General features: G+C 58.7%; 3 protein-coding genes across 3 annotated transcripts; 2 read left to right on the top strand and 1 right to left on the bottom strand.

Moving 5' to 3' along the window:
* The first annotated feature begins 1774 nt into the window (after positions 1–1774).
* B0H18DRAFT_439216 (uncharacterized protein) lies at positions 1775–2251 on the top strand. The gene is made up of 4 exons (XM_048038111.1): positions 1775–1886; positions 1937–1990; positions 2044–2121; positions 2176–2251. The coding sequence occupies exons 1-4, from the start codon at positions 1812–1814 to the stop codon at positions 2179–2181; spliced, it is 213 nt and encodes a 70-aa protein (XP_047892409.1). The 5' UTR covers positions 1775–1811; the 3' UTR covers positions 2182–2251.
* Positions 2252–3962: 1711 nt separating this feature from the next.
* B0H18DRAFT_439228 (uncharacterized protein) lies at positions 3963–4929 on the bottom strand. The gene is made up of 2 exons (XM_048038112.1): positions 4332–4929; positions 3963–4257 (listed from the first exon to the last, which is right to left on the bottom strand). Exons 1-2 carry the CDS (start codon positions 4696–4698, stop codon positions 4001–4003), a joined length of 624 nt encoding a protein of 207 aa, XP_047892408.1. The 5' UTR covers positions 4699–4929; the 3' UTR covers positions 3963–4000.
* A 6133-nt stretch (positions 4930–11062) lies between these two features.
* On the top strand, positions 11063–12167 carry B0H18DRAFT_439195 (uncharacterized protein). The gene is made up of 4 exons (XM_048038110.1): positions 11063–11153; positions 11210–11381; positions 11432–11559; positions 11616–12167. Exons 2-4 carry the CDS (start codon positions 11313–11315, stop codon positions 12073–12075), a joined length of 657 nt encoding a protein of 218 aa, XP_047892407.1. The 5' UTR covers positions 11063–11153; positions 11210–11312; the 3' UTR covers positions 12076–12167.
* The last annotated feature ends 3770 nt before the right edge of the window (positions 12168–15937 follow it).

Genomic DNA, 15937 nt, shown 5'->3' with positions numbered 1-15937 from the left:
CTCGCGGGCACACAGTCAGGAAGACTCACTTGACTGGGCTTTTGCCCAATGAGCCTACGTGTAACCGCGACCAGGCCCAGTCTGCGGAATCGTACAATCTCGTGAGTACGATGAGCATGTAAACTGAGTGAGGAAACATACCTATCAGAGTTTGCTGGTCTTTCGAATGATCAGCCATGCCAGAGTGCTCGCTGCAGTGAATTGCGACAGCTTCCCAGTTAGTTTGTATGCGCATACCCAACGAGTAATAGAGCTCCTATGAACTGTTAGGCTGTTATCACCCAGTGAGAATACTAGCACGACTTGCATCCACATTCTCCACTGACATAGTTCGGGGGGTACCGGAATAATGCACCAGGTTTGCCCCAGTATATAAGCTGGAGTTAGTCCATCAAATCCGCGGACATGGCCTTGTCATCCCGGCCTCGGGCTGCGCCTGCGACATATTGGTACCCTGTTGAATTAGCAACCGGCAACATAACACCGCTCTGATCGCACATTACTAATGCCGGCCTGAGCATGTCTCACATCGTCACTGTGAATTCTAAGCATGCTTTATCAAAGACGGCCTCAAGTTTGCTGACATTCAATGGCAACGTTTAAATCCTGCATATCCGAGTCAGTGTGACTTTCTTGGCCAAAAACTCTCAAGTCAACAGTATTCACACTGAGATGGAATGGGCATCCTGTGAATGTGACTCCGGATTCCGGAAATCCCATAAGCGACGGACTGATATCCGCGGACATCGGGCTGATCCCCGCCCGGGCCCCGACATCGTCTGCAGAAAGGGCTCTGTCCGCCCAAGGCTGTCAGCCACTTCCGGAGCTCCCGGAACTAGCTCATACCCTTGGGTAGAGAAGGCCCTATGCTGCTCTGTAATTCAAGTGACAATATGGTAGATTTCGGGGAATACGAAGCACGAATGTTTGACGGAATCGTGCACCGTAAGCACCAGCTTGCGAAGATCGCTCGAGTCCAGTAATGCCTAATTGAAATATACTGTGGGGGTGCATTGCGAACACGCAACCCTCGGAATCCACTTACATTTTGTTGGGATACATTCAATCCAATCTAATGGTACTTACTGAGGGCTTATTGAAGATCAGAGACAGCGGAAAGAACGAAGGGGACAGCCCAAAATGGCGTGAGATCGCTCAGATCGATCTCAGAACACGAGGCTACTGGACTGCAGCGTTGGGCGGCTATCCTACTCGTCCTGCTCGATCCTGTTTCTTCGGCTCGCTCGCGTGTACACCCCGTTGCTTGCTCATTCACACTCAGGCTCGTGTCTTAATCTCTACAGACAAGTCTGTGCGCAATCTACATATCTGTCAGCTGGTCAGAAACACAAGACTCGCAGTAGTCCGACGTGCAGGCATCCGAACTACATCCACGGAAAGCTACCTTCGCAGTGTCGGCGATGTTAGCGTGAAACACCCGAATGGCGCCTTCACTAGCGCCGGTGTGTATTCCATCAGATGGTGCCTCTATGTTGCCATACAACGGCTGAAAAATACTCGGCCGGCGGTGAACAATTGCGATTGCACCAGCCCGGCGACATGAGCGGGAAGTGATGCTTGGCGGGTTCTCCGCGGTCATTCGGCGCCGTGCTGAGTAGACGTGGCAACGTGATGCGATGCCCGCGGATCTTTTCTGCCACGCACGGACCACCGCACGTAAGCTGTCCGTTGGCGAGAGTCTACTAGTGCCTGCCCTGCCTGCCAGTGTATAAAAGCGAGCCCCGTCAGTGCCAGAACACCATCATCCCCTTTCCCTCTTCGTGTCCTGACTAGTACGTGCGAGCTTCGGAATGCTACCATGTCCTGTGACTGACCACTTTATACACACGGCCTGCGTACGAGCATCTATCTCGCCGGGTTTTGTTGTAAGCCGCTTTCTTACTCACTACGACTCATTCACTGACTGCACTTACAGTGGCTACACTACCGCCATGAACATCGTCTCGACACTCGATCTTCAGCGTGTATTGTGCACACTGTAATCCCTAATAGTATCCCTTGAATCCTGATTCCTTACCACAGCAGCTGACTACGTCAAGCATAGCCGGTTTGCATCGGGTATACAATCGTGTACATGAAAATCGATGTCCGGCTTTGCCGGTAAGTCTCGATGTAGGCTCAGAGTATTGACCAACAATAACTCTTGCTCCACAGTCGTAATGATTTCGTGCCTACCCCACGTTCGCAGCGAACTTGTGAGGCAATGTCGAGCGCCTTTGTGGCTCAATCTGAAAGGTAAAGCTCTGCTTCAGACTCTGGTCTCGAGTACTTAATCATTCTTATCCAGCACTTCTGCCGTAGGCTGTAACCCGGTAAGCTCATTATCCAATGACCGTCTGTTCGTCGCTGATGAAACATTGATATATTCAAGATTTGAACGGACGGAGTAGCGTACTCTAGTCTACAGTAGTCACGGACGGTGCGTCGCAGCGCGACTGCTCGACGTGACAACGTCACGGTCTGGTCCGGGTATACCAGACAAACCCGTCTCGGGCTTCCTGGGTTGAGTGCCGGGGACCGTGGATCTCGCAGAACGCACGCTCGTACTTTCCGACGGAGACCGTGACCCGGTTCTACTTGGAGACGGAGCTATGCTACCGTTCACCATGCGAACAGCACAACGGCAGAGACACGGACCATCGCTGACGCGTGTCCGGTCTCCGCCTCGTCACGTCATCTGATGAGACGCAGCCGTTTGAGTGGCCATCGTCTTGCCGAGTCCGTGGACAGTCCCACTCAGATCGAGCTGGCTGCCGCCTCAGACCACGAAAGAACAAGAGGAAACGCACCACGCAGCAGATCGGTGACGAGCTGTCTGTATTGATGACCTGGGGGTCCTCCCCCTGAGATATGTGTGTGTCCGTCCAGCGAGCCATCGAGGGCACTCAGGCGCCACAATGACCACGACTGCAACAGGATTCATTAGCTGTCGCTGAGCTGCTACGACTGGAGCATGGACTGACCAAACGAGTCCACGAGGACGGCCGCGCCCCGACTCTCGGAGACCGCCAGGCACGCCCATAAGCGTGTTCAACGCTCAGCGATCGTCTCGCTGGACCCGCACTAGTAGCTCGGACGTGGTGCCTGTCTGTGTACTGCCCGTCGCGATCTGTACGTCGTCTCCGTGTCGGGCCCTTCCTTGGACGGTCCTGAGACATCCCGGTTGGCTTCCCGTAGCCAGCCGATCGCCGTAGACACCGTGCACAGCGTCTCCGAGTCCGTCCATCCTGAACGCCCATCGTCTCCGCGCGTCGTCCCGCATCGTGACCGCCGTGCATCAATGTTCATTCGCATCCAAGTCGTCACTTCCCCGAACGGACTTGCAATATCTGCGCCGGTCTCCAGTGGTAATGACAGCCTGAGGTCGCTTATTGCGTCCGGATCTGCACGCTACGTCCTCGGTGCTGATGTGGAGCGCGTCGGGTCAAGAGCAGGGCTGTATACGCGGTCGGTCAACGTTCAGCTTGTGATAGGCACTGGTACTCGCCTCGTTCGTCACCACTTGCTGCACAGTCCGGCGGGGACGAGTCCCCTTTCCTCCGCTTTCTCTCGGCCGGCTCGTAATGCCCGACACGCTCTTCTGTCATGACCGGCCTCCCACGATTCCTCGGCTACGTCGTGTTGTCGCCTGCGGGCTGCCCGTTATTTGAACGGACTTGGCTTGAGACTGTTCCCTGCCGTCGTGTCTGTTCACGGTTAACCTCATCCTTGCAGCCCGTCAAGCCCCGTTCCCTCATCCTTCCCCATCCCGAATCGTGGCGCACTCGATGGGGTGGAACACAGTCACTGGCGTGGTGTTCTAGACATGGTGAGTCTCGTGTCAACACAGTACTCGGTGTACCACTGACGTGATTGTTGCTTCGCTCGTCCATGTGCATCCCTGGGGGTCGACAGCGTACTGGACGGGGTTGATCACGCTTCGCATTCATGTGGTAAGCATCCTCCTTGCTAATTGTTCCGCGCGCTGCTCACCCGAACATCATCTCGCTCGTCTACCTACTGCCGCAATCCCTAGCGCGCAGACGTCTTTGCCGCAGGTTCTCGCGTGTACTCGCGGCCGTCTGCACTCCTCGTGGTACGTGTCTCGCCCTAATTCAGAACGCAGCTCACAACGTGCCCTCTTGTACGCTGTCTCTTGTGTAGCGCTGCGTCTTGCGCGTATCGCCGGCCCCGAGCGACTCAGTCGTGCGTCGGTACTCGACGCGTCTTCAATTTGCCGGCATGTATCCTTCGTTGCTGACGTCGCGCGAGCAGAACGGAGCCAAGAGTCGTGAGATGTAGCAGCGGGTAGAGGCGGAGAAGGTACGTACCTCGTCGTGATGCATCTTCTCCGCTCGCAAGCTCTCTCCGTGCGCGAATGCCTTTGCAATCTAATCTGTCCCTTCCCAGCGAGCGGCGTGTTTCCCGACGCGAGACGGGGCGGCCACGTCCAGTCCTGGCGTCGTCATCGGGCACGTCGGCTCCGTGCACATCTCCGTCATTTTCGGCATGCCGGGTGGTGTTAGCTCGGTATGGAGGGTTGGTGCGTGCGTCGAGAGCACGGGAAATCGGGGAGGAGAGGCGGGCTGCTGGTGCGCTGCGCGTCCAGAGACGCAGACAGTGTGGGGTGTTCGAGACGCGAACTAGACAGTGCGCGTCAGGGCGGGGTCTACGAGACGGTAACCTAGCGTAACACATCTGGCATCTCGGTAGCCGGTAGTAGCGCGGGATGGCCCGGGAAGCGGTAGTGGGTGAACCGGGTGTGTCAGCGTCGTCATCCAAGATGCCGGGCTCGTCGTCGTGTAGACAGAGTCAGGGAAGGCCGGCGGGGGTGCCGAGCTAGTCGGTGTTGACGACGGTGTCCACAGGGTGGCTCATGCCTGCATTCGCGGCATGAGGCAGCAGTTTGAGATCGAGTGAACGCACAGCAGAGTACGTCATTGACGACGCGCCTGCTGCTTGAGTCGTTACTGGACACCAGGTCGTCGTCGCCGTGTTGGAGCACGAGCACGCGGGCGGGGTGCTGACATGGTGGATCGTGAACTCCAGTCACAGCTCGCAGCGATGTAACACAACCCTGTAAGCGTAGTGATCAGAGTCGTCCCGGTGGCATCAACACTTTGCTCACCTCCTGGACTGGGTGAGAAGCCCGCTCCACGCCGGGAACAATGACCTCACGAGCGCAACAGAGACAAGACCCAGGGGAGGGACCTCGCGATGCCAGTGGGATTCGCAGTGCTCAGGCTCGTCTTGGTAGCCCATGCCAGTAGCACGCTGCGAACACAGCCAGCGACCGAGCTCTGGCTCAGGCCCATCGGTACATACACCAATCAGACGGCGACCCGACATGAGCGTGTGTCGTCCTCGTCTTCCTGCCAACCCAACGGGTCGACCGCTCTCCGGGCGGGCGATTCGGCACCTGTGCAACCGAAGACCAGTGCTCGGTACGCGGTACCTGCACGCCCGCCATCACCCGATTCTCAGCGGATCGAAACGCTCGGGCCACCAGCTCCCCGCCCCCATTATCGTCCCGACTTCGCGTCGACGCAAGGTGGTGAATCATAAAGTACCTTCCATGCGACCGGCGCATTGATACGAACGTGAGGGCTTGAAGTTCAGACGGCCCGAGATTATGTATACGCAGGCTCGCGGCCGCTGTCCGACGTCCGATCGTGCGGGCAGCTCAGACGGGCCCGGGCGTCGTCAGGCGTTGTTAGATACGTTGCAAGCCGCCCTCATACCGAGCGGGCCAAGCTCACCCATCGCACGCAACTATTGGGAAAGGCGACACCGCCTTTCGGCAATGCGAATGCAGTAGCATCGCGGGTAGGGTCGCTGGACGTCTGCTGCCGAAGCAAGCTGAGTTGGCGGGCTGCTGGTCTGTCGCTGCGCTGCTATCGTAACGACTGCGTGAGTCCCGCTACCACTCTCGAGCGTGAGTAACACTTACGTGCTGTGAGGAATGTCGACGTGTGCGGTCTGTGTGAGGCGGAACTCGTCAGTCGCGAGGTCCACAACGGCGCCCCCGCCGGCGCCAATTGAGTGAGTGGCACGGTAGTGATGGCCGCGCGGCGGGCCTGTTCGATGGGACGACAGTCGTGGGACGATGGAGGGGACGGGTCACCTGGATGTGGTGCAGGACTGGGAGCGGGAGCGCGTTCGGACAGATGACTGGGTAGCCGTAGGTGATCGCTGGATGGGTGGTCGAAGTGCACAGCAAGGCCTGAGCCACGATACGTTCACGATATGTAGCGTGTCTGGACCTTCGCGCGCTGCGATGAGACACGTCGAGCACGCGCGAGTCCCAGCACAGCAGCCAGACTTGCTAACTGACGACGCGGAATCAATGTCTACTGAACGTGCGGCGACCGTCGAGCGAGAGGCAGCCGAGTAGAACGTCCATGCCGTGCGCACGCAGCACGCGCGTGCGTAGAGCGTCCAGTGGAAGTTCGGTGCACCGGCGATACTGCCTACCTTCCGGCAGCGACTCGGAAGGCCGCAGAGATCACGAAGGCGCGTTCGATAGAGCGTGGGTCGCCATTTGTAAGGCGAGGGCCTTACCAGAGAGTCACGAAGCCATGGCACTGTGGGAGAGTGATACAGGAAGGGTGACGAGAGTGCGATTTACTTACCTCGGGTGATGTCGGACGTGGGAGGAGGGCCGGGTTTGTGGCGAAGTTGACCGCGCGTCGCAGGCAGAAGGGGATCAAGGCTGTTCAAGAACAAGTGGTGGATGCCTCTAGCCTTGAGCGGGCGAGTCCCAGACGCGACGTCCTAGTACGTTCAGAGTGTTCGCGGTTGGCCTCGCACTGACGAAACACAACTGCACGTGTGTAGCGGCGCGCGGTATCACGCAGAGATGGTGCGATGTTCAGCCTACAAGGAACTGCGTGAGTGCCAACGCCACAGGCAGAGGAGGCAATACGTACGGCATTTGGGCTCGGGCGTGAGTAATCCTTACGTGCTGTGAGGATTCTCGACGCCTGCGGTCTATTTCACGTCTAAACATAGGGTGTTCGCGCGCGGGGATTGGCGCGGACGGCGGGCCGAGGGGCGAGGTTCTCAGGAGGAGCGCCACAGCAGGTGTCCGAGCTTGTTTGTGGTCGGCGGCGGAGGGTCGCGTCCCGGAGTGGACGGACGCCGGGCGAGGTGCGAGCAGTAGCGCGACGCGTGTTAGGGGGCGTGCGCACTGGCCAATATTCGATGACATTTAGGGATGCACAGAGGAGGTCGATAAGATGCGTCTGTATTGGAAGGCGGGCAGGTGTACCTGATGCGCGTCATAGGTGAGCGCATACCCAGACTGCGCTGCCGGCAGCCTGTGCGCCGTTTCCATGCGTGCGCGAGGTGAGTCCGGGACCATCCTGGTATATCGGGCGCGCTGGGAGCAGAAGAGGCAAGGCGGCGGGGCGGGGAGTCGGGGGTGGCGTACGCACGAGGCGGCGTGGCGGTGGCGCGGGGTGGGGCGCCGAGATGCCGGGGCGTGCAACGCCAGATCTGCGAGATTGGGAATTGCGCCAGCGACACGGTGCGTGCGGCGTCTTTGCCGGGAGCAGTGGGCAGGGATGCCCGTTTTATGTCGCAGCGGCCTCTGCGCACGCCCTCGACGCCCCCTTCCCTCGCCGTCCCACACAGCGACCACCGCCAGCGACGCCCGCCGTCGCCGGCCCCTCCATGCGCACGCCGTCCTCGCCGGCTTACTGCTTCACGCACACCTCCGAGTGCGCACACTCACGCTGCCAGCAGTGCTCCATCCACCTGTGGTCGCTCTCCCTGCCAACGCGCTGGGCTCCACCCTGGTCACTAGGCACGCCAGTCTGACATACATACGCCTCTGCCGCATCCCCGGCCGATGCTCCCTGTCTCTGCCCACGCCCGCGATGATACCCCAAAACACGCCCGTCCGACTGCCTCGCATGCCCTCCCGTCCACGCCCTCGCCCACGCCCACCTCTCACGACCACCCACTGCCGCATCGTAGACCGTCTCACTCTTGCATCTACCCTACAGATTCCATTATTTCTCTGCACGTCTCTTCACGTCTAGATCCGGCGAACCCGCCCTATACCCAGCCCTCCGCGGCCGCCTGCGCACACCCCTCCGCATGCATACATCTCGGCTCTGCGCGAGCCTCCTCCCCGAAGCGGACGCGCGCCACCACCCATACGCGCCCAGACATGTCGAGCACCGTCCACGCAGGGCCGGCGAGGTCGCCGCAAAGGTGCGTTCTATTCTGCCAGAGCAGAGTTGCGCGGTGAGCTGACTCTTCATCCAGACCTGCGCGCCGCCCGCGGAACATCAGCGCGACGCTCGGCCTGCTTGCGTTGAGCCTCACCTGCGCGCAGATGCCCCTCCCGATTTCTGCCGCCTGCGTCCAGACTGCGAACGCGCGGGATATGAACGCGAGCGTCCGCCTCCCCGTCGAAGCCATTGCACCGCCCCTCATGGCACGCCAGAACTCGAGTTCTGATGCGAGCAGCGCGCAGACGTCAACGGGAGGCGCGTCCGCGGCTACGAGCGCGTCCGACCCGACGAGCGCGCAGGCATCCTTGTCGACCACGGCCTCCCAGTCGTCCACCCCGTCGGACATGTCCAGTTCGCCCTCAGCACCTTCCGCCCCGACTTCCCCGGCAGCCTTGACGTCCGATTCCGGCGCCCCATCTGCGCCAGGCTCGCAGAGCAGAGGCGACCCGCAGTCTGGGTCCGGCGGGCAGTCGACGAGCGCGGCTTCGGCCACGTCCTTCTCGGTCTCGGTGCCTTCGGTCTCAGTGTCTTCAGTCTCGGTGCCCTCAGTCTCGGTGCCCTCAGTCTCGGTATCCTCAGTCTCGGTGTCCTCAGTCTCGGTACCCTCAGTCTCGGTGTCCTCAGTCTCGGCGCCCTCAGTCTCGGTCACTTCAGTCTCCGTGCCGACGTCGTTCTCGCTGTCAAACCCATTCTCGCGGAGTGCGAGCTCATCCGTGAGCGGGAGCCGGTCGGCGTCGCACTCGCACTCGCACTCGTCAAGCAGGTGGTCGTCGCTGTCGTTCAGCTGGCCCAAGTCCTCGAGCGAGTCGTCGACCCGTTCGCAGTCAACGTCCCAGTCGCAGTCCACCTCACATTCGCAGTCGCACTCAAACTCTCGGTCATCGTCCTCGGCATCCAGTTCCGCGTCCCGGAGTAGGAGCACGAGCGTGAGTACGTCAAGGTGAGTGTGCGACTGGTCTTTGGGCCGTGGGTGTCTCACCCGTCTGACCGTGCGCGTTCTTTCTTTCTCTTTCTATTCGTTGTGTTGCTCGCGGTGCACTTTGGCGACTCTCGCTGGCGATTCCCGCGGCGCTCGCGTGCGCGACGGAGTAGTTCGGGGACCTCTTCATCTACCTCTGTCTCTGCCTCGCGTTCTCCAACTTCCGCGTCGGTGTCGGTGTCGGCCTCCGCCTCCGCGCTTCCGTCTAGTTCCACCGGGTTAGTACCGCCTCCGTCTTCGGCGTCCGGGACGACCTCGGAGACCGTTTCCACTGGTTCTACTGGTAGCCTGCCCGTCGGTCCCTCCACTAGTGGCGGCGCCTCGAGTAGCACTGCTCCGGGGAGCTCTTCTTCTGCCGCGAGCGTGTCGCGCAGTGTTGGTTCTTCTACCTTTAGTGGAGCCAGGACTGGAGGCGGCACAACGAGCGCTAGCGCGGGCAGTAGCACCGTTACATCCGTCTCTAGTGGTACGGGACTCTCGAGGACGTCGGACCGGCCGACGTCGAGTAATCACGGCGTAGGCCCGAGCTCGACGGTTGGGAGCAGCGCATATAGTCGGTCGTCGGCGGGCTTGGGTGCGTCGTCCGCCACAGGTGGCTCAGGAACGTCCTCTGTGGTGCGCACGACCGGCGGCATGTCTGGGTCCGTCTCGGGTAGTGGGCCTGGCGATCCGAACCTATCAACGAGTGCGAGGGTAGCGTCGGGGAGTGGTAGTACGTATGTGCCGACGACTTCGGCGGTGTCCATGTCCGTGTCATCCCCCGTCGGATGGTCGTCCTCCTCTGTTGATCTCGGTTCGAGTGGCATGTCTTCTTCTCTTATGAACCCCACGACTTTCACGACAGTCATGACTTATGTTACTGATGTTACGAGTGATGCGAGTGTTATGAGTAGATCGGATACTGACCCTTCTCTTTCTTCTAGCCATGCATCTTCCTCTTCCAGCCGGTCCTCGACGTCTGCTAGTAGGAGCGCGTCATCGTCCCGCTCAACAAGCAGTGTTCCGGCTTCTTCGGCTGCCCATTCGTCTTCATATCCTCCATCGTCATCACTACCGAGCACGCCCTCAACGGTATCACTCACCTCCCCTGTGACGACAGCGTCTGCCACGTACTCCTGGACCTACTCAAATACTGCGGTCTCGTTCCCTGTTGTCAGCACGCGGACAGCTACATACTTCGCCACGACGGACTCGACGACGACGGTGCACTCGGCGACGACGAAGACGGTGCACTACACGGAGACGACCGTCACGAAGACGTCCGTCTGGACGCTCACCTACACCAGTCATGGGCAGACGAGCGTCACCGTGCGCTCGTCCGTCTCCGGCTCGCTCATCCCTGAGGCCGAGGGCGGCGAGGATGACGTCCGACTTCGGCGCCCCATCCACGTCAGGCTTGCAGAGCAGAGAGGCGACTCGCAGTCTGGGTCTGGCGGACAGTCGACGAGCGCGGCTTCAACCACGTCCTTCCCGGTGTCGGTGCCTTCGGTCTCAGTGTCGGTCACTTCACGGACGTCACTCCGAGGCGGGAGACGCTCGTTCTCGCGCTGTGATTGGCTGGAAAGTTGAAAAAGTTGCCTTCTTTCGAAGGTCCGTCTCTCTTATTTTTCGTACGAGCATAGGTCCGCCTCCCCGCGGGGACACTCATCGTCGCAAACCGGGTCAGCCGTGCACACAGGGTCTCGCACCGCACTCACGGCCGTCGACGCGTGCAGCCGAGTCAGGACGTGACCAGTCACGGCGACCAGTTGATAACGCGGCAGGCGAGTGCTGACCATTGTGAGTACTAAGGTCATCTGCAGCCCGACTGCTTACCTCTACGCAGGAAGTCGGGCACAGAACCCCGTCGCCCGTTCAATCTGACTTGCGGGTCGTCCGGCGCATCGTACGGTTGATAACGTGGCAGACGAGTGCCACTTCACTGACCCAGTGTGAGTTCCAAGGCCGTCTGCAGCAAAGTGCGGATTGCTTACCTCTGCGTGGGAAGTCGGCCACAGGACCCCGTCACCCGTTCAATCCAACTTGCGCCTCGTCTGGAGCCTCGACCAGTTGATAACGCGGTAGACGAGAGCACGTCAGCAGCGCACCAAATGCCGCCGCCAAGCCCGTACGATGTACGCTCGCGGTACACGTTCTGCAAGCGTATACGGCAACACAAGGTGAGAGAATGCATGACGTGTCAGACGGCCCGATACTCACCTCCTCGTAGCCCTTCCGAGTGCAGGATTCCCCTGTCGCTACACTCACCATCTCCCCACGTCACTCGCCTGATGACCGTCCGTCGTGTGTTTGCCGGTCGAGGTCACGTCCCGTCAAGTCTTATTGCGATCGCAAAAGGTCAGTATGCATCGCCAATCTCATTGTGCAAGAAACTCACCTGTCCTGTTGGGCAGTGCAGTCGCGACAGCCAAACTCCTCGCGCCCCTGATCCTCCGCTGGCTGGAACGTGTCCCGTCGTGTCTTCAACCGATCACTATGCTGGACAACGTAGCTCCATGTCTTGTCCACGCAGAGGATCGCGCCGTGGACGTCACTCGCGGATCGCCGAAAACGCATGGCAGGGCTTGCAGGCGTCGCCGACGGTCGGTCCGCTGGAAGGCGATCTGTCGTGTCTTTGCAGGTCCGGTTGCGTTTGAAGATTGCACCACAAGACTTCCGCGCGCGTCGCCTGCACACTCGTCAAGGATAGTGTTGATCGCACGTCGTCACGGACCAGCTCGCCGGACGGCGATGTGTCGTGTCTTCGACGGTCGGGTGGCATTTCAACCGAGGGGACGCAGTGAGGAGACGGCGGTGACGAGTAGGGCTACGGACGACGAGACGTTCATGGTTGAGGTTGCAGTAGTGCTTTGAAGAGTGCACCACGAGCGAACTGCCCCACGCGTCATCTGCACACAAAGGAAGGCGTCGACCGCACGTCGTCGCGGGCCAGTTCGCCGGACGGCGATATGTCGTGTCTTCGAAGGTCGAGTGAAGGAGGGGGGAGACCGGGCACGGATGGGCAGGCCGACACAACGAGCACCGACCGTCGGCGGGGATGGGCAAGGTCAGAGGCCAGGCAAGGGAGAGGGTTCCGGACGCCGACCAACAGTGGGGAGGTAGCGCAGGCTGTCGACGGGACAAGGTAGGGTGCTGATGAGCTTGCTTCACAGACAGCGCCGACGGGACCCGCCTTCGAGCCACAACCAAGAGACCACCGAGCAAATCTGCAGTGCCCTCCGTGGCGATCGCGGTGCGCTGTCTGAGTACGAGTCAGCAGGCGATCACCGAGACAGGAAGCTCGGGCATGAGACGAAGGGGTCATGCAGCCAGGGACCCGAGGCTACGGAGCATCGACCGGTCTGAGCCGCGAAGGTGGGTAATTGACCGGACTGGACGTACTTTTGGTGCACTGTGTGCGGACGGCGAGTATTGTTCGTCCAGAGGCTGTCGGCACAGGTCCCAGCAAGAGATCGCCTTGCCAGCGTGCAGCACGCCTGCGGCGTGCGTGTCGTCGATGCGCGCGAGCGGCAAGAAGGCTACCAAGTAGCCGTGAGTCAAGACAAGGATGGGCGTGGACTGGGACAGATGTACATCGTCGTGCGTCGACCGGATGGTGCTCGGGCATTCACCCGGTCGGGGATGATGTTGCCTGGACGGCGAGGATTGAGCTAGTCCAAAGCACGAATGCTCTGCGTTCGTTCGGCACCCGTCGCGCGTGCACCAGGCGGATGGCAACCCCACTTAACGGCGCGCGAACGAACACCAACAGAGCCTTGGTCCACGGCGACACGGACAGGTGTAGACGTGCTGACCTATGTCTGTGAGTTGTCCATGCGACGTGTATCGCGCGGATGACTGGCAGCCAGAGGTCAGTACCGGTCAACGAGTACTCAATAAAAACCGACCTCCTGTGATAACCGTGCGTATGGGATGCACGTCCTGGTGGGACTGACGCAAATGGCCTTGTGCTGACCGGGCGGCGATTGCTCCTTACGTCGCTTGCCCAGCCAGATGACCGGCCAAGAGTGCGTGAACCGTCTAGATGACTGATAGACCGTCTCGAGCGACTGTCAATAAGGGGCAGTAAGTGACAGTGTATGTGGAGACGAGGAAAGCAATGTACCATCGGCATAGGGCAGGTCTATATGTTGTACGGGATGGAGATGTTGTAGCGACACTGCTATCTGTGGGGGAATTTGAGTGAGTATGGCTCGCGGGCACACAGTCAGGAAGACTCACTTGACTGGGCTTTTGCCCAATGAGCCTACGTGTAACCGCGACCAGGCCCAGTCTGCGGAATCGTACAATCTCGTGAGTACGATGAGCATGTAAACTGAGTGAGGAAACATACCTATCAGAGTTTGCTGGTCTTTCGAATGATCAGCCATGCCAGAGTGCTCGCTGCAGTGAATTGCGACAGCTTCCCAGTTAGTTTGTATGCGCATACCCAACGAGTAATAGAGCTCCTATGAACTGTTAGGCTGTTATCACCCAGTGAGAATACTAGCACGACTTGCATCCACATTCTCCACTGACATAGTTCGGGGGTACCGGAATAATGCACCAGGTTTGCCCCAGTATATAAGCTGGAGTTAGTCCATCAAATCCGCGGACATGGCCTTGTCATCCCGGCCTCGGGCTGCGCCTGCGACATATTGGTACCCTGTTGAATTAGCAACCGGCAACATAACACCGCTCTGATCGCACATTACTAATGCCGGCCTGAGCATGTCTCACATCGTCACTGTGAATTCTAAGCATGCTTTATCAAAGACGGCCTCAAGTTTGCTGACATTCAATGGCAACGTTTAAATCCTGCATATCCGAGTCAGTGTGACTTTCTTGGCCAAAAACTCTCAAGTCAACAGTATTCACACTGAGATGGAATGGGCATCCTGTGAATGTGACTCCGGATTCCGGAAATCCCATAAGCGACGGACTGATATCCGCGGACATCGGGCTGATCCCCGCCCGGGCCCCGACATCGTCTGCAGAAAGGGCTCTGTCCGCCCAAGGCTGTCAGCCACTTCCGGAGCTCCCGGAACTAGCTCATACCCTTGGGTAGAGAAGGCCCTATGCTGCTCTGTAATTCAAGTGACAATATGGTAGATTTCGGGGAATACGAAGCACGAATGTTTGACGGAATCGTGCACCGTAAGCACCAGCTTGCGAAGATCGCTCGAGTCCAGTAATGCCTAATTGAAATATACTGTGGGGGTGCATTGCGAACACGCAACCCTCGGAATCCACTTACATTTTGTTGGGATACATTCAATCCAATCTAATGGTACTTACTGAGGGCTTATTGAAGATCAGAGACAGCGGAAAGAACGAAGGGGACAGCCCAAAATGGCGTGAGATCGCTCAGATCGATCTCAGAACACGAGGCTACTGGACTGCAGCGTTGGGCGGCTATCCTACTCGTCCTGCTCGATCCTGTTTCTTCGGCTCGCTCGCGTGTACACCCCGTTGCTTGCTCATTCACACTCAGGCTCGTGTCTTAATCTCTACAGACAAGTCTGTGCGCAATCTACATATCTGTCAGCTGGTCAGAAACACAAGACTCGCAGTAGTCCGACGTGCAGGCATCCGAACTACATCCACGGAAAGCTACCTTCGCAGTGTCGGCGATGTTAGCGTGAAACACCCGAATGGCGCCTTCACTAGCGCCGGTGTGTATTCCATCAGATGGTGCCTCTATGTTGCCATACAACGGCTGAAAAATACTCGGCCGGCGGTGAACAATTGCGATTGCACCAGCCCGGCGACATGAGCGGGAAGTGATGCTTGGCGGGTTCTCCGCGGTCATTCGGCGCCGTGCTGAGTAGACGTGGCAACGTGATGCGATGCCCGCGGATCTTTTCTGCCACGCACGGACCACCGCACGTAAGCTGTCCGTTGGCGAGAGTCTACTAGTGCCTGCCCTGCCTGCCAGTGTATAAAAGCGAGCCCCGTCAGTGCCAGAACACCATCATCCCCTTTCCCTCTTCGTGTCCTGACTAGTACGTGCGAGCTTCGGAATGCTACCATGTCCTGTGACTGACCACTTTATACACACGGCCTGCGTACGAGCATCTATCTCGCCGGGTTTTGTTGTAAGCCGCTTTCTTACTCACTACGACTCATTCACTGACTGCACTTACAGTGGCTACACTACCGCCATGAACATCGTCTCGACACTCGATCTTCAGCGTGTATTGTGCACACTGTAATCCCTAATAGTATCCCTTGAATCCTGATTCCTTACCACAGCAGCTGACTACGTCAAGCATAGCCGGTTTGCATCGGGTATACAATCGTGTACATGAAAATCGATGTCCGGCTTTGCCGGTAAGTCTCGATGTAGGCTCAGAGTATTGACCAACAATAACTCTTGCTCCACAGTCGTAATGATTTCGTGCCTACCCCACGTTCGCAGCGAACTTGTGAGGCAATGTCGAGCGCCTTTGTGGCTCAATCTGAAAGGTAAAGCTCTGCTTCAGACTCTGGTCTCGAGTACTTAATCATTCTTATCCAGCACTTCTGCCGTAGGCTGTAACCCGGTAAGCTCATTATCCAATGACCGTCTGTTCGTCGCTGATGAAACATTGATATATTCAAGATTTGAACGGACGGAGTAGCGTACTCTAGTCTACAGTAGTCACGGACGGTGCGTCGCAGCGCGACTGCTCGACGTGACAACGTCACGGTCTGGTCCGGGTATACCAGACAAACCCGTCTCGGGCTTCCTGGG

The sequence above is a fragment of the Fomitopsis serialis genome (assembly GCF_022376445.1).
Source record: "Fomitopsis serialis strain Sig1Antser10 chromosome Unknown B0H18scaffold_42, whole genome shotgun sequence".
NCBI lineage: Eukaryota > Fungi > Basidiomycota > Agaricomycetes > Polyporales > Fomitopsidaceae > Fomitopsis > Fomitopsis serialis.
The sequence above is the reverse complement of the archived record's forward strand: the minus strand, read 5'-3'. Positions and strand labels throughout refer to the sequence as shown.